This window comes from Ochotona princeps, chromosome 19 (genome assembly GCF_030435755.1).
Source record: "Ochotona princeps isolate mOchPri1 chromosome 19, mOchPri1.hap1, whole genome shotgun sequence".
NCBI lineage: Eukaryota > Metazoa > Chordata > Mammalia > Lagomorpha > Ochotonidae > Ochotona > Ochotona princeps.
Window position 1 is genome coordinate 2,262,874 of NC_080850.1, and position 18,296 is coordinate 2,281,169.

The window sequence follows — 18,296 nt, forward strand, 5'->3', positions numbered from 1 at the left end:
CGAATTTCAAAAAAAAAAAAAAAATCAAAATGGAACATGCTTTATATTGAATCAACTGAGAGCTCAATATCTTCGATAGATTAAAAACTGTTCAATTAATACTAAAAGGAGGGCCTGGCATGGCGGCCTAGCAGCTAAAGCCCTTGCCTTGAATGCACCGGGATCCCATATGGGCGCCGGTTCTAATCCCGGCAGCTCCACTTCCCATCCAGCTCCCTGCTTGTGGCCTGGGAAAGCAGTCGAGGACAGTCCAAAGCCTTGGGACCCTGCACCCGCGTGGGAGACCTGGAGGAAGTTCCTGGTTCCCAGCTTTGGATCGGCGCAGCACCAGCTGTTGCGGCTCACTTGGGGAGTGAATCATGGGATGGAAGATCTTCCTCTCTGTCTCTCCTCTCTGTATATCTGACTTTACAATAATAAAAAAAAAAAATCTTTAAAAAAAAAATACCAAAAGGAGTGGGCCCGGTGGCATGGCCGGTGCAGTCCTTGCCTTGAACACACTGGGATCCGTTATGGGCGCCGGTTCTAATCCCGGCAGCTCCACTTCCCATCCAGCTCCCTGCTTGTGGCCTGGGAAAGCAGTCAAGGATGGCCCAATGCATTGCACACTGCACCCGTGTGGGAGACCTGGAAGAGGTTCCTGGTTCCCGGCATCGGATCGGCACAGCACCGGCCCGTTGCACTCACTTGGGGAGTGAATCGTGGGATGGAAGATCTTCCTCTCTGTCTCTCCTCCTCTCTGTATATCTGACTTTGTAATAAAAATAAATTAATAAATACATAAATAGATAAGAAAAACAAGACAAAAAGTGACAACAGTGAATGCTGATGAATATGCAGGCACTCTGGGTTACTCTTACAATGCTACCAAAAGTGTAAATGGTGGGAGCGAGCATCCTGGTGAGGAAGGCTAGTCTCCACCTATGGCACCAGGATCCACACGGATGCTGGTTCGGGTCCCGCAGCTCTACTTCCAATCCAGCTCTCTGCCTGTGGCCTGGGAAAGCAGTGGAGGATAGCTCAAGGGTATGGATTCTGCACCCAGTTGGGAGGCCCATTAGAAGCTGCTGGCCCCTGGCTTCAGGATAGCTCAACCACGGCTGCTGAGGCTATTTTAGGAGTGAAGCAGCGGTTGGATCTGTCTGTCATTCTCTCTCTCTGTAACTCTGCCTTTCCAATAAAAATAATAAATCAAGAAGGGAGGGAAGGAGAGGGAGAGGAAGAGGGGAAGAGGGGGAGAGAGAGAGAGAAAAGGGGAGGAGAGGAAAGGAAGGCAAAGAATAGGAAGCATGGAGGAAGAAATAGAAGTGGGGTGGCTCCACTGTGGCACAGCGGGTTAAGGCATCATTTACAGCTACAGATTCCCACAGGGGTACCAGCTCCAGTCTCAGCTACTTCACTTCTGACCCAGACCCACCTTCCTGCCAATCTGCCTGGAAACAGCACAGGATGGCCCAAGTGCTTAGGCCCCTGCACACACGTGAAAGACCCGGAAGAAGCTCTGGGTTTCAGGCCCCAGCCACTGTGGCCACTGGGGAGTGAACCAACAGATGGAAGATTGCTCTCTTTCTCACAATCTCTCTTCTTCTAATTTTGCCTTTCAAGTAAATAAATAAACCTCGGAGGAAAAAAATCGAAATAGTACAGTATAGAAAACACATATATTAAAAATAACTCACGGGCCCGGCAGAAGAGCATAGTAGTTAAAGTCCTCACCTTGAACGCATCAGGATCCCATATGGGCACCGGTTCGAATCCTGGTGACCCCACTTCCCATGCAGCTCCCTGCTTGTGGCCTGGGAAAGCAGTCGAGGACGGCCCAAAGCCTTAGGACCCTGCACCTGCATGGGAGACCCACAAAGAAGCTCCTGGCTCCTGGCTTGGGATTGGCTCGGCTCCAGCCATTGCAGCCGCTTGGGGAGTGAATCAGCAGACGGAAGATCTTCTCTGTCTCTCCTCCTCTCTGTATATCTGCCTTTCTAATAAAAATAAATCTTTTTTTTTAAAAAAATACCTCACAATCCAGCAATGTTTTGTTGTACATTTATCCCAGAAATGTAACTCACTACCCAAGTGCTATACACAAATGCTCACAACACCTAAAAACCAAAAGCTACAACCAGCCCAGTATTTTCTAACATCTACACCAGACTGACTCAACTATGGTATGCATATTCACAACATGGAGTAATGCTGAGCAAAAAGAATGAATTACTGCTATACTCAAAAGCTTCGACTACTCTCCAAAGAATCATGCTAAATCAAAAAACCCAAACCTAACAGGCTACATAGTGTAGAATTTCACTTAAACATTGCTAACTGACAAGATTTTAGAAACAAGGAATGTATTTGTAGCTGGCAGAGGTTCAGAAGGGAAGAGTGGTTCTAAAAGGCACAGAAGGACCTCATGAGGGGATCCTACAGTGTCAGGACTGACAGCAACCTAACTGTGGAGATACTAAACGCACAAGGACAAAATGTGAAGAACAAATAAGTAAAACTGGGCACACATGGATGTATGACACACATTCTCATAAAAGCAGGAGGTTGTGGTACAGCGGATCATACTGCCACCTGTCTCCCCAACTCCCTGTACGGAGTACTAGCTCCCTCTGCTTCCAGCTCCCCAATAATGCACCTGGGAAAGCAGCGGGAAGGTGGCCCAAGTACCTGGATTCTCTTCACCCACACAGGAGACAGTCCTGGATTCAGGTTTCGGTCTGGCCTAGCGCCAACCCCAGCCATGTGGTCATCTGTGGAATAAACCAGCAGATGAAAAATCTTTCTCTATCTCTTCCTCTGTCGTTCTGGCTTGCAAATAAATAAAATATTATTTTTAAAGACAGTTATTTGAAAGGCAAAATTACCGCAAGGAATGGAGAAACAGGAATCTCCCCACTGCTGGCTCACCCCCCAGGTGGCCACAAATGCTTCTTCTGAGCCTCTGTGGTTTAATCATCGGTAGGATTTATTACACTTTGGCTTGGTAATCAGAATTCTTTGTGTCACTGAACCAATGACTCTCTGTACTCCAGTTATTAAATGGTGTTAACTGTATTACATTGCTAGTCTTCCTCTGGCATGGATTCATAGTAATCAGGGAAAGGGGGGAGAGGGAGAGAGAGAGAGGAACAGAGAGGGAGAATCTTCCACATACAGGTTCACTTCCTAATGCCTGCCACACCCAGGGCTGAGCCAGGCTGGAACCAGAAGTCCAGAATTCCATGAGGGTCTCAGGACCCAAGTACTTGAGTCAACATTTGATGCCTTCCAGAAGAAAGCTGAAATTGGAGGCACACCAGGACTCCAACCCAGACACTGACAGGAAATGAGGGAGTCCCAGTGGCTTTTCTTATCAAAATTACTTATTTGAGAGACGGGGAGCTCTCCCTCATCTGCTGTGCCTTCCTGAAGAGGTTAGGGTGCTAGGAAGCCATTGGGGTCTTCCTGAGGGTTACAGGAACCCACTGAGTTGAGCCCTGGCCACTGTCTCCCAGATCATGCATCAACAAGGTTGCTGCTGGCAGGAAGTGGGGCACGGGGCACTGAAGGAGATACGGACACCTTCACGGCTGGGTTAGACGGGACGCCGAGGGTAAATGGCTGTCACAGATGCACACGTATTTCCCTTGGTTTTTAGGAGATTCACTTGAAAGGAGATCCCAACCCTGTTCTGGTGGTGAGTTTGCTTTTCAATTGAACAGTAACATCTGAATTTTCTTTAAATGTTCTCTAATAAAAACTTTTAAAGCAACTGCTACATTATTCTTTAAAATGAGACTAATCAGGCCTAGTGCAATAATAGCCTTGTGGCTAAAGTCCTCGTCATGCACACACCAGGATCTCATATGGGTGCCATTCCAAATCCTAGCTGCTCCACTTCCCATCCCGCTTCCTGCTTGTGGGCTGGGAAAGCAGTCAAGGACGGCCCAAAGCCTTCGGGCCCTGCAACCACGTGGGAGACTTAGAAGAAGCTCTTGGCTCCTGGCTTCGGATGGGCTCAGCTCTGGCCACTGTGACCATTTGGGGAGACAAAAACAGCAGACAGAAGAACTTTTTCTTTGTTTCTCCCCTCTATAAATCTGCCTTTAATCAAGCTTGAAAAAAAAAGGAGAGAGTAGGGAAGAATTTGGGGGAGGGGTCTCAAAATCCACAATGTACATGTGGCTTCCAATTGTACATATGACTCTTGGCACACAGTAACTGGCACTGCTAACTATTTCATGTAAAGTATCTGGCTGAGCTGCATTCTCTCCAACAAGCCTGCGAGAACAGCAGCATCAGGAAGTGGATGTCTCCAGGTAATTAAAGGGCTTCAACGGCAGTGCAGAATACAGAGATCTGTCCAATTTTAAAGCCATTATGGTTAAACATTCTTAATGAAAGTTGACAAGAAAAATTATAAACTTTAGGGATTTCAAATCCAAAAGTCTTAAGAAAATCAGTTTACAGGGAAATGAAGTCAAAATCACCGGTTTTGACAGTCTATCCATCACCCTCCCTTTCCTACTTTAACAGCATCCTTCATTCATTCAGTCCAGAGACATGCAAACAAACCAGGAGCCACACTACACAGCTAGGATGAAGCGCTGAATCTGACCAGAAAACGTGGAGCCATGAGCACTGACAGCTCAGACTCAAGGAAGCAAGTGTCCAGCCCAGGGTTAAGATGCCCACATTTCTCAGAGTGTCTGGGTTCGATTCCCACCTCTGGCACCTCGACACTACCTCCTGCTAAAACAAATTTCACAAGGCAGAGGTGAAGGCTCCACAAATGGGTCATGCCACCCACATGGAAAAGCCAGATTCAATCATAGTTCCCATCTTCAGTCCTGAGGCCAGTGAAGGCTGCCGTGGAGGGAACCCGTGAGCCAGAGCACTCTCCAGGTCTCTCACTCATTAGTGACAGACTAGTTCAGTTTAGCTCAATCACAAAGCACACAGCTGAGATTTCCAAAGGTCAAGAGGTCGGCATGGGACACAGCAAGTTAAGCCAGTACCCGAGATGACAGCACCACCAGTGCTGCCACCTCCACTTCTGACTCGGCTTTCCCAGCACTCCACCTGCAAGGCAGTGACACCGGACCCAAGATACCCACAGGAGATCTGGATGGAGGCCTTGGCTCCCGGCACCCACCTGGTCTAACCTGGGCGGGTGAAGATATCTGCAGAGGGGACCAGCAGATAGAAGACCTGTGTATCTGTCACTCTGCCCATCAAATAAGTAAATTTTAAAAAAATAATAATTAGGGCCCAGCTCAGTAGCCTATCAGCTAAAGTCCTCGCCTTGAACGTGCCAGGGTCCCATATAAGCAATGGTTCTAATCCCGGCAGCTCCACTTCCCATCCAGCTTGTGGCCTGGGAAAGTACTCGAGGACGGCTCAGGAACATGGAAGCCTGCACCCACGTGGGAGACCCAGAAGAGGCTCCTGGCTTGGAATGGCCTCAGCTCTTAATAAATCTTGAAAAGTGGGCATTGTGCCCACTTAGGAAGTGAACCAGCGAATGGAAGATCTTCCTGTCTCTTCTCTCTGTGCATATGATTTTCCAGCAAAAATAAACCAATCTTTCAAAATCAATAATAAAATAATTTTTTAAGGTGAGGAAATGGTCCTAAAAATAACTTTTAAAAACAGATATTTATTTTTATCGGAAAGGCAGATACACAGCAAGGAGGAGAGAGAGGAAGATCTTCTGTCCGATCGTCCACTCCCCAAGCACCTGCAACAGCCAGATAGTACTGATCCCAAGCCAGGAGCCAGGAGCTTCTTCCGGATCTCCCATGCGGGTGCAGGATCCCACGGCTTTCCTCAACTGCTTTCCCAGGTCACAAGCAGGAGTTGGATGGGGATCAGGGCAGCTGGGATTAGAACCAGTAACCATAGGGGATCCAGTGTGTACAAGGCGAGGATTTTAGCTGCCAGGCCACCAAGCTGGACCCTAACAGTAACTTAATTTGCTTTTTGTCAGGAAAATGGTGAACAGTTAGGCACAGAAAATGAAGGATTTTTTTTTAATTATTATTTTTCATTTCCATCCACTTAAAAAGCAAGGCAACAGACAAAGGGATCTTCATCCACTGGATCACGCTTCAAATGCCTGCAACAGCCAGGACCAAGTCAGACAAAAGCTCAGAAGGCCAGAACTCCGCGTGGGAAGACACACAGGTGACAGAGGCATCATCCGCTGTCTCCCAGGATGTAGCCGCAAGAAGCTGGATGGGAGGCAGAGGGCCCTGAACTGGAACAAGTACCTCAGGTGAAGGCTTAACCTGCTGTGCCACAATACCTGCCCCCAAAAATAAAGCTTTAAGGGCCCGGCACCATGGCTAGCGGCTACAGTCCTCGCCTTGAACGTGCCAGGATCCCATATGGGCGCCGGTTCTAATCCCCACAGCCCTGCTTCCCATCCAGCTCCCTGCCTGTGGCCTGGGAAAGCAGTCAAGGACGGCCCAAAGCCTTGGGACCCTGCACCTGTGGGAGGGACCTGGAGGAAAGTTCCTGGCTCCTGACTTCAGATTCACGCAGCACTGGCCGTTGCGATCACTTGGGAAGTGAATCATCAGACGGAAGATATTTCTGTCTCTCCTCCTCTATACATATAAATCTGACTTTGCAATTTAAAAAATAATAAAGCTTTAAGAAAAAAAAAGACCAAGTATTTCTCATTTTGGTGACAGGAAGTAATCTCATACAGAATGACACACACAACACTAAATTAAGACCAGTGATAAAGACCTTGTAATACAATGTAAATGAAGAAAATGAAAGACCAATAGAGCTGGCATAACTTAGCACTAGCATAAGCAGCAGCTCTAGGGGTCATTTTTGTAGCTTAGCACATTAAGCCATTGCCTGTAATGCTCACTTCCTACATGAACACCAGTTTTTTGAGTCCCAGCTGCTCCACTTCCAATCCAGCTCCCGGCTAATGTACTTGGGAAAGCAGCAGAGGATGGTCACAGACTGTCAGCACTGGCCACCCAGGTGGGGACCCAGATGGAGTTCCAGGTTCCTGGCCTGACCTAATATTGGGTGTTACAACCATTTTGAAATGATCAACACAGAAAAGATCAGTTGCCACCACCCCCCCACACACGCCCTATCTCCCTCTCTGTAATTCTACCTTCCAAATAAATAAAAACTAAAAAAACTTCTAAATATTAAAGCATATGGACCTATCACTACACCTTTGTATCCTTACAACCCCATTCCCCCCAGATTCCTCTCAAAAGAATTTCTTGCCACCTGGATATGCCTCAACTGCTAATATTATAAATAACTACTCTGTAAACTCCTTCCTAATTATTCCAGGCCTAACTTCAGGAATACTTGCCAATCAGACCACTTAGGATTCTGTACTGTCATTGTTTACGCTCGTCTTCGCCATACAGGGCAGTTTCTTAGACACACGGCTTCTTTCCTATACCAGCAGTGCTGGCAGAGGCAGCGCTGCCATGGGTTTAATCATGTAAATGAATAAGTGACTACAAGGTTTCTGGCCCTGAGATAAACATGATCATTAACACTGAAAGAAATATACACCTGGCAATAAGAGATGGGTTCAAAATGAAAATACTACATTTTCATCACATATGACATGAGTGGAAGAGCAGTTCAGTTGGCGATTCACATTTCCTGGTCTAAAAGCCAACCATTTCACACAGCAGAGAAGTAAAGCAAATTCATGAAACTAGACGAGCTTAAACAAAAAGTAGCCGGTCGGCTCTGTGGTGCAGCAAGTCAAGCTGGTGCCTGATGCCTGCATGCCGCATCACAAGGCCTGGTTCAAGTCCAGCTACTTCACGCTGATCCAACTTCCTGACGGTGTGCCTGGGAGGCTGCAGTTGAAGGCCCAAGCACCTGGGTTCCTGACACACATTTAGCAGACCCAAACAGAGTTCCTAGCTCTCAGCTTCAGCCTGATTCAGGCCCTGCTGTGGGCATCTGAGAAGTGAATCATAGGATGCAACATCTCTCTCTCACTCTGCCTTTCAAATAAACAAATCTTTAAAGAGAGAGACACAGGGGCTGGTGTTGTGGAGTAATGAGTTAAACCTCCACCTACAATGTTGGCATCCCACATGGGCACCAGTTAGAGACCCAGTTGTCCTGCTTCAGATCCAATTCCCTGCTATCATGGCTAGGAAAGCCGTGCAGGAGATTCAAGTGCTTGGGCCCCTGCAAGAAGCTCCAGGCTCCTGGCTTCAGCCTGGGACAGTCCTGGTGGTTGCAGCCATTTGGAGAGCGAACTAAAAAATGAAAGACTCTGTCTTTCCCTCTCTAATTCTTTAAAATAAGCAAAAGTAAAAATCTTTTTATTTTTTTTGAAGAGACAACATGCAGTTAAACAAAGCTTCCAAAGGGTGACCACTGTACTGCAACAGTTACCCCACTGTTTGCGAGGCCAGCAGTTCCAATACCAGCACCAGTGCGAGTTCTGGCTACTCCACTTCGGATGTGTCTCCCTGCTAAGGCACTTGGGAGGCAGCAGCAGATGACTCAAGCACATTAACTTCTGGGCTGGCATTGTGGCACAGTGGGATCCCTGATAGGTGCCAACTCAAGTCCCAGATGCGCCACTGCTGAGCCAGCTCTTTGCTAACGTGCCTGAGAAAGCAGCGGAGGATCACACAAGTGCTTGGGCACCTGCAATGAAGCAGGAGACCTCAATAAGCTCCTGGCTTCAGCCTGGCCCAGCCCTGGGCACTGCAGCCTCTTGGGCAGTGAACCAGCGAATAGAAGATTCTTTCTTCTTGTCTCTCTCTAACTCTACCTTTCTTTTTTTTTTTTTTTTTAAGATTTATTTATTTTTTTATTGGAAAGGCGGATACAGAGAGGAGAGACAAAGAGGAAGATCTTCCATCCGATGATTCACTCCCCAAGTGGCCACAACGGTTGGAGCTGAGCCAATCCGAAGCCAGGGAACTCCTCCGGGTGTCCCACACAGGTGCAGGGTCCCAAGGCTTTGGGCCATCCTCAACTGCATTCCCAGGCCACAGACAGGGAGCTGGATGGGAAGCAGGGCCGCCGGGATTAGAACCAGTGCCCATATGGGATCCCGGAGTGTTCAAGGCGAGGACCTTAACGGCTACACTATCACACCGGGCCCTAACTCTACCTTTCAAAAAGTGTTTTTTTTCTTTTAAAGATTTATTTTTACTGGAAAGTCAGATATACAGAGGAGAGACAGAGAATAAGATCTTCTGTCCAATGATTCACTCCCCAAGTGACCACAATAGCCACAGCTACTCCAAACCCAAGCCAGGAGCCTGGAGGTTCTTCCAGTCTCCCATGTGGGTGCAGGGTCCCAAGGCCTTGGGGCCATTTTCGACTGCTTTCCCTGGACAATCCTTGACTGCTTTTCCCGGTACAGTAGCCTAGTGGCCAAAGACTTTGCCTTCTATGCACCAGGATCCCATATGAGTGCCAATTCTAATCCAGGCAGCCCTGCTTCCCATCCAGCTCCCTGCTTGTGGCCTGGGAAAGCAGTCAAGGACGGCTCAAAGCCTTGGGTCCCTGCAGCCATGTAGGAGACCTGGAAGAAACTCCTGGCTCCTGGCTTCGGATCGCCTCAGCTCCAGCCGTTGTGGCCACTTGGGGATTGAATCAGTAGATGGAAGATCTTCCTCTCTGTCTCTCCTCCTCTCTGTATATCCGACTTTGCAATAACAATAAATAAATCTTAAAAAAAAAAAAAAAAAAAGAAAAGAAAAAAATCCTTTAATCTCTTCTACCTATGTAGGAGAACTAGACTGAATTCCTGACTGTCTTCCGACCAGCCATTACTCACATCTGGTGATGTAGGTTATGCACCTAGCGGATGGTTATCCCACAGCCTTCATCTGTAAGCTTTTCCCTCTTTCTTTCAAATAAAGTCTATTGAAAGGCTGGTAGTCAAAATGCTTTCACATTATGATTCTCGAGAGAAGGGAGGAGGGGGAAGGAAGGGAATTTGGGGAGGGGGTGGGGAGAGCCCACCGCCAACTAAATTGCATCAAAAAACAGTAAAAATTATTTTTAAAAATGCTTTTAATCTGCTAAAATTAGTTTATAAAAGCATGGTTTCAGCACAGTACAAGATACACTCACAAAACCACAAAGTAAAGTACATACTCTTGCAACAAATTCATCAGTTAGGGAGAGGCACCACAAAGTATCAAGTTAAGCTGACTATATTAGATTGCAGGCTGCTCTTTCTTCCAGTCCAGCTTCCTGCTACAGCATCCAGGAAAGCAGTGGATGCTGGCTTAGGAGATTGGGTCCTGCACCCACATGGGGGGATGCCGTTCTAGGTTCACCAGCTCAGCCTGGCCCATCCCTGTTTCTCGCAGGCATTTGGGGAGCACTCTCTCTCTCTTTCTCTCATATTTGCTATGTCACTTTGTCTTTCAACCAGATAAAACTTAATACTAAAAATAAAAGAAATTCATCAGTAATCGAGTTACAGGCCACAAGGTTGGTTTATTTAGAATGACGCCACCATCATTGTAGGCAGAAGAAAGTGATGTAGTAGAGGGACAGAGAACGAAAACTTCATGGAGAAAGAATTATAAAACCAGCTCCCAAGCCTCAGGTCTCTGGCCTGGCTGTGGAGGGGCTAGTTAAGAGTGCTCCTTGGTGGCCTCTGCCCCTGGCCTTCAGCTGACAATGCGGGCCCCAGGGGGCAGCAGCAGGGATCCTCGCACTCACAAGGCCTGCTTGCAGGTGTGGCCCCAAGCCAGGGCCTCAGGACACAGAGATCTGGAAGAGAATCAGCAAATGAAAGTGTTCCCTGTCTCCCTCTAAATAATCCTAATGACAAAAAGAAAGTCCCCAGCCAGGAGGAGTGGTTCAGAGAAAGAACAGAAGCTCTGAGGGACAGAGAGAGGATGAGAATGCTTGAGATGATGGGGACACAGAGACATCTCCCGAGAGCCATTCATTTCTCAGGCACCAATATTACAAGGCGTCACAGGCACTCACCCCTGGCCTTCCAACACTGTTCTCCAATCTTGGCCTCCGTGACAGGCAACCCCAAAACAGCTACTGGTATTCTCCCTTTGAAATCATCTTTTAGACTTATTCTTCCTGGTAATGATTCTGCTAAATCTTTACCATTAGAACAGCCTGCTCAAGGTGGCACCATTTCCCCTCATTAACAAATGCCTCGGGCTACATTTCCAGGCTCTATTAGCTGACTACACCCATTCTACCCAAGCAATCTCCAGCGCGCAATCCTCTGAAAACATCATACTCCTTGAATTCTTCACATCCAAAATGCCCTCTAAACCAAATAAACCCAACTCAACCAAGACCAAGTTCAAGTCCCAATGCACCCCTGAAACCTCAAGAGTTCTAGGCTTCATTCATTGCCCCACAAATTCAATGAACCGACAAACAGAACCTAGAGGACCAGCAGTATAAAATGTATGTCAGACCACCGCATAAGAACCTTGGGAGGCCCAAAGTCATGCAGATGATGGAAAAAAAATCTCCATAAAATACGTAAATCAGAAAGAATATAAAACTGCTGTAAACCAGTCTACTGAGAAAAATGAAGAGTACCGGAGCAGCTAAGGTTTTGGTCCAGCCTAGCCCCGGCCATTGTGGTCAACTGGGGAGAACCAGCAGATGGAAGAGCTCTCTGTATATCCCACTCTCTTCCAAATAAAGTCAGTCTTTAAAAAGAAAAAAAAAAAAAAAAAAAAAGAGGCAAGGGCTAATTCTGATTTCAAGAGCTCGGTCTTGCCTCCAGCAGGAGCTAACCTATGTCTTCTGCATCTCTCTTAACTACCAAAAAATGACCCAATGAAGCAATACAAATCACACAAAACTACTTAATGAACTGCAGCTCTGGGACCAACACTGCCAAGATTTTCTCATACACCTACTATGCACAGAGCATAAAGGTTTTGTGCACAGGGAAGCATTAGTTGGTACCCACCCAATTAAACACAAAAGAACAGGGTCAGGGTTATAAACCGTAACAATCACTGCACCTCACTAAATGCAGAGACGGATGAAGAGTACAGGAGGCCCAGCGGTAAGGCTGCTCCTTCCCGACGGCAGACAGACCATGCCGGACACACAAAACCCAGAAACCGGCACCATCCACCAGTCCTAGACGGGGGTCCACAGCCCTAACTACTACTCTTACCACAGCCAAGAGAATTGTTTTCTATCATAAGATAACAGGCAGGATAAACAGCATTTGCAGAAAATGTTCTAAGATTTCCAGGCTAGAGCATAGGACCCACATCTGCTGTACTGACGGATTTAAACCAACTATGAATACATGAATAGTTCAGAATTATTAACTACTCCTTTCCAAGCTATGATGTGGACTTAAATTTGCAATCTGATATTCACCATTTTTCAAGTCCTTAGAAAAACTTCCACAGTGGGCCTAGCATGATGGTTCAGTGGTTAAATCCTAGCCTTGCACACGCTGGGATTCCATATGGGCACAAGTTTGTGTCCTGGCTACTCCACTTCCCTTCCAGCTTCCTGCTTGTGTCCTGGAAGAGCAGTAGAGGATGGCCCAAAGCTTTGGGACCCTCACTTGCGTGGGAGACCGAGAGGAAGTTTCTGGCTCCTGGGTTTGGATCAGCTCAACTCCGGCCATCACGGCTACTTGGGGAGTAAACCAGCAGATGGAAGATCTTTATCTCCTTCTCTCTTTAAATCTGCCTTTCTAATAAAAATAAATAAATCTTTAAAAAAAATTTTGTTTTCAAAAGAACTGGGGCTAGCTGGCATTACAGTGTAGCAGGTGAAGCCGCCTGCAATCCCAACTGTGGGTGCCAGGTTCCTGGCTACTCCACTTCTGATTCAGCTGCTTGCTAACGGCCTGGGAACGCAGCGGAAGATAACCCAAGGACTCAAAGAAGACCCAATTAATTAACACTCCTGGCTGCAGCACAGCCCAGTTGCGGCAGCTGCGGCCACTTGGGGAGTGAACCAAGTGAAAAATCAGTGTTTCCCTCTCTTTCTGTAACCATGCCTTTCAAATAAATAAATCTTCAAAAAAATTTTTTCAAAGATAAAAATAAATCCATTCTCAATCACAACCTTAAATCAAACACCAAAAGAAAATGTTAAATGCTTGCTACTTCAAGTCCATAAAATCTTTGAACAATTTAGATCCTGTCCTTGAAAAAGAAATACATATATATATACACACACATACTTATATATACACATAGTTTGTTAAGTCCCCTGTGAAACATGTAACATACACCTACAGGCTGCAATGTTTTCAATTGCTTAAAAAAAAGATTCCACTAGCATCGTGCTGATAAGAGCCTGACAGGCTTTGTATGCTTTCAAAGAAAACACCATCTCCATCCTCAGATCTACATTTATACATTAAAACAGTGAGAAAACTATATGCACATGTATAAAAGCAATACATTTCAACAGGAAACCCAAAGTATGTCCTGACTACCGCTAGGTTTTCACAATAGCTTCCAAACTAGCCTCTCTCTAGAACAGCCTTGAGACAGACACCAAAGATTTTTGAAATCTGTAACTGCCAAGCTAAGAAAGCCAGAACTACTAACACATACTTAACACAGGAATCCACACAAAGTGGCACGCCCACATTCTCCCCTGTGACTTGAAAGAATAGCAGGGATATGCAAGAAGTTCAATGCACTTCCAACTTTTTCTTATACAATTTTTTACATAGTTACTTGTGAGGCAGCTCTGGCTCCCCTCCATCCCATTAAAAAAAAAAAAAAACAAAAACAAAAAAAAAACACCTTCATTAATAACACTACCATCTACGTGACAATGTCTGGGAAAAAACAAAATTGGGATCAAATTTGGAAAGCTGAAATTTCACAGAATTCCAATTTTACAGGTGATGAGAAGCCCAAGAGGAACTGATCATTTAGCTCATTAAAAGTTCAAGAAATCCTACGTTCCAATTTTAAAAACTGTAGTTTTCCACCCTGTACAACACTCTGTAAAACCAGAAACTCAGATTTTCTGCGTGTCTAAGCACACACCTGTGTATTTACAATGCTAGAGGCAAAACAAGAAGAGGTTCCAGGCGAGAGCAGCTGGCAGAAGCGCAGGATGCTGTAACTCCGGAACAGGTAGGTCAGAAAAACCAGCCTAAGTTAAATGTTGACTGATGCCCAAGAAAGCCTTCTCATCTTCATCACTTTCAATCTGTGCCCAAAAGCACTTCAGCCGGCGCCAGGAGTCACCCCACCAACTAAGCCAAGAATGTGTCGGGAAAGAGGACTCCCAGCAATATGCTGGGCCGCCTACACTCCTGACTTAGGACAGGCTAAAGTCCACTAGTTTTAAAAAGCTTATGAAAGAAATACATACTTCCACGCTGCAAAACTGCATCTGAATTCAATCAAATGTCTTTAAGAGTTTGAACACTTTAGCTAGTCTTTTCAATAGAGCATTATTTGGGAAAAGCTGCAAAGAATCAAACTCACATAGAGATAAATGTAAAAACCGCAGTAAAATTTCCTCCCCCAAAAAACTTATCATTTAGCAACAGGCTTTCAGCTTGAACCAATAAGCAACCCAAGACAAGCTAGCTGTTTCCCTTTCTGCGGCCTAAATAGATACATAATGCACATATGTAAGTTGTACCAAAAACTGCTTACAAATGGCAATTCCTGTGAAGTGGCTGATGATGAAGTTCCAGGTAATTCTAGCATGTTTTCTAATGTACTGGTACTGGAGGAGTCTGGATCATCCTGAAAAGATAAATTTATTGAGTTTAATTGCTCTTCTAGGGGAAGGTCTGCATCTCCTAGAGCAAGAGGGGCTGGGAGAAGGGCTTTTTCACTGCTGCCGTCCACTTCACTCCTTTGCTTATTGTTCTGCGTCTCGGTCTGAGGAGCTAATGGCAAGAATGGCGAATTGACTGCACCGGGGCTACTCTCGGCTGTGCCGTCTCGTTCACTCTCCACGGCCACTTTTACAGCATGCTCTGATTTAGGCTCAGCAGTGCAGGTGGCATTGCTCTGAGTCTCCGCTATCCTTTCAGCCTCTGGGGCTGGCTGTTCTGGGTCCATTTCAGATTCTACATCTGCATCGTTCACACCAGTAAAATTCTCAAAGTGCGGAAAGCCACTCTTGGTAGTCTCTGTAACTTCTCCCTGGAGTTCAGGGGAGTTATTAGCACGGGGTTCCTGTTTCACAGCAAGTGCTGCTGCACCGCCAGGCCTCAGGGGCGACTGAGCTCTTGAATCACTTTTCTCAGGGTCTTGGAAGGATTCTGAACCATCAGCAGACCCATTTAAATATTCTACATTGATCATGGAGGCCAAATCCTGTAGTCTCCGCAGTGGAATGTAACAAGATGGAGAATCTTGTCCATAAGCATTTTGGGATGTTCCACTGGCAGGCGACAACTGCATAGTACACCCATTAAGTGGCTCAGAAAAACTGGATTGACCATTACCGAAAGGGCTGTCCTTGTCTTCAGGGACATCTAAAGTCACTGGCTTGGAAAAGGGCAGCAGACAATTTCTTCTAGGTAGTTCACAGGTCTGATCCATCCTGGGCTGGCATCAACCTGGAATCCAAAAACACAGCAATTAAACTGAGTGAACAAGCCATCATCTGACTCTCCTCTTCAAAATGGCAGCCACTTTTCAGGGCCTAGTGGCCTCCATGCCTTTCTGCTGCACTTCCAAGGGCGGAAAAAGTTCTCCCGACTGACCATGGAAAAATGGCCACGGTGAGCCTCCGCAAACTCCATCTTCCCGGAGCCGGGCTGATCCTGCCACATGGAAACAGCCCGTGTCCTCCCCCCGCCCTTTTTTTCCCCCCCTGAGCTGCAGACTGGTGGACACTTGGGCTGAACTAAAATTAAAATCCCATAGGCAGTCAAAATTCCCAAATCTCAAATAGGAATCATCCTCCCCGCTTTCCGGTCCGGGTCCAGCAGCCCGATCTGTCGCAGGGGAGGGGGCTGTGGGGTTCAGGAGGAAGGGTGGGGGGCTCTCCGGACGCAGCACAAAAAGGCACCCCTCCTCCTTCTTAGCTCGCTCGGGCGCAGCGGTCACAATAGCGCTGCACCCCGCGCCCAGCCGGCGCCCGAGCCGTTTGCAGCAACCGTGCCAGGGCCGCGGGCGAATCGGTCGAGACGGAGGGCTCCTCCGAGCTTGCCTTCCTGACTGCAAGCCTGCTCCGTCCGCGGCTGCAGCGCTCCGAGGCCGGGGAGCGGCCGGCGAAGCCGAGTCTGGGCGGTAGCAAGCAGCAGCAGCAGCTGCTGCTGCTACGGCTTGACAAACATGGCTGCTGCCGACGCCGCCAACGCCGCCTGCCCGGGCCGCGATCCCTTCCCCAGCCGCGGCAGCCACCTCCCGGCCGTGCCGATCGAATTCATCAATATTCAGCAGCAAGCAAAGTTTGCTGCGGGAGGGCTGCCGGCCCCTCGCCCCGCGGCCAGCTACCTGAAGGGAGGTGGAGGCCGAGGTGCGCGCGGGCTGCCGCCGGGGCACGGGCCGCACCGGGAGGAAGTTCGCGGCAGCCCGGCCAGCTAGGCCTGAGCCCGGCTGGTAGTGATGGAGGAGGGGAAGGGGGCCCGCGGCTGAAGCGCCGCCGGCCACCAACCCCGCGCCGCGCCGGGCCCTCCCCCGAAGCCCTCACCTCACGGCCACCACCATCTTCCCCGCCCGGCCACCTCCTCCCTCTTCCTCCTCCTCGCGCCTGCCCGCCGCCCACCCCAGCGCACTAGTTACCGTGCCCCGCGCCCCCGCCCGGGCCAGCTGGGGGGAGGGGGTGACCCTCATTACACTAGGGCGCGAGCGGAGCGGTGGGGAGAGACGGGAGCCGCTCGCCGCACCCCCCTCCCCCCGCGTCTCTCTTCTGGGGAGATGGCAGCGAGCGCGACCTGCCCCGGCCTATTCCTCCTCCACCACCACCACGGCCGCCGCCTCCTCCTCCACCTCCTCCTCACACCCCCACCGCGCGCGCCCCCGCCGCGGCGCGTGCGACCGAGCGCCTCGCGCCGGTCCGCGTGCGGCTGGGGCCCCGAGTGCGCGCGCACCCTTCCCCCACCGCGCGCGCGCCCCCTCGCCTCACTCTTCGGGGTTCAGGGCGGGTGAAGTCGGGCTCGCCAGCGCGCTGCCCAATCAGCAAGGCTGCCGCTGCCGCCCCCTCCCCTCCCCCTGCTCGCCCGCTCGCGGCCCGGGCCTACGGGCCGGCCCGGCAGTCCGGGCGGGGCCTGCAGCAGGCTCCCCAGGGGCCTCGCCCGCCTCCCCGGAGTGTCCGGGCCTGCGGGCGTCGTGGGTGGCATTGCGATCCCCTCAGCTATCTCGGGGTGCTGCGCCGGCCACAGGCTGCACACCACGGCTCCAACACCCCTATCGGTCTCGAACCCCAATCCCGGCGGCACCTGGCTGGCCTGAGAAGAGGCCTGTCCAACCGCCCCGCCAGCCCCGCTCGGGTCCGCGTCAGTCCCGGCCTCCATCTTAGGTTACAGCCCGGGCTCCCCATCCACTGGGCACCTGCCCTCAACCGGCTCGATTCGGCCCGAGGCCAAGGCAACCCCTCCCTCCTGCCGCCGGGCTCACCTGGGGGCTTGGGTTGGGGTCTTCGAAGCCTCAGACCCCAAGCAGGCGTGGCCACAGGTGAACCCCCTGCCCGGCCGCACCCCAAACCCACACCACCACCACCACCACAGACCAAGCTGAGCAGGAAACAAAATGGAGGCAGCAGCTCGGGTCTGCCTCCCCGAGCCAAGCTTGTGCAGCCCCAGGGCTCCCTCCTGCCGCAGGCTCGACGCCCGCGAGGCAGGCGGCTGGCTCCTCCGGGGCGCCGCGAGCTGCCGCCCTAGAGCCGCGCAGACGGCCCCAACACTCTGCCCTGCGCTCCCCACAGCCCCTCACCCACCACCCTTCCCCTTCCCCCTCCCCCCATGCCTCTTCCTCCCCCTGCCCGGCAGTGCGGGGTGAGCGGCTCCGGGGAGCCGGGTCGGGTTACCGGCCCGGGCACTGGCCGCCCGGCCGTGGCCTCGGCCGAGGGCTGAGGCCGGGCCACCCTAGCGCGGAGCCCACCCCCCGCACCCGAGTCGGGCTGCAACCCTGACAAGCGCGCCCGCACCTCGGCCTGCCGCCGTGCGCTCCCAGCCTGGCGAGGCCGAGTCCCCAGCCCCGACACGGCGGGGACGAAGCTCCCGCACCAACACGCTGGGGCCCGGGGGAGAGAGGGGGGTCCTGGCAGCCTCGGGCGGGGCGAGGGGAGCGCCGCCGGGGGAGGGGTCCACTAATCCCCGCGCCGCCTCCCGCGCCTAGGCTAGGTCTGGGCCTGGCACTGGGGCGCGGGCCGCGGGC

General features: G+C 50.0%; 1 protein-coding gene across 15 annotated transcripts in view; it reads right to left on the reverse strand.

Annotated features, from left to right (window-relative positions):
- Positions 1-18,085, reverse strand: part of NSD1 (nuclear receptor binding SET domain protein 1) — a 129,655-nt gene extending 111,570 nt beyond the window's left edge. The window contains exons 1-3 of one of the 15 annotated variants that reach the window (XM_058677597.1): positions 18,067-18,085; positions 15,419-15,532; positions 14,616-14,708 (exon numbers count right to left, since the gene is read on the reverse strand). In XM_058677597.1, coding sequence (XP_058533580.1) covers positions 14,616-14,708; positions 15,419-15,448 — 123 coding nt within the window. In that variant the 5' untranslated portion in view covers positions 15,449-15,532; positions 18,067-18,085. The other 14 variants (XM_058677592.1, XM_058677594.1, XM_058677591.1 and 11 more) reach the window with 14 other exon arrangements.
- Between the last annotated feature and the right edge of the window lie 211 nt (positions 18,086-18,296).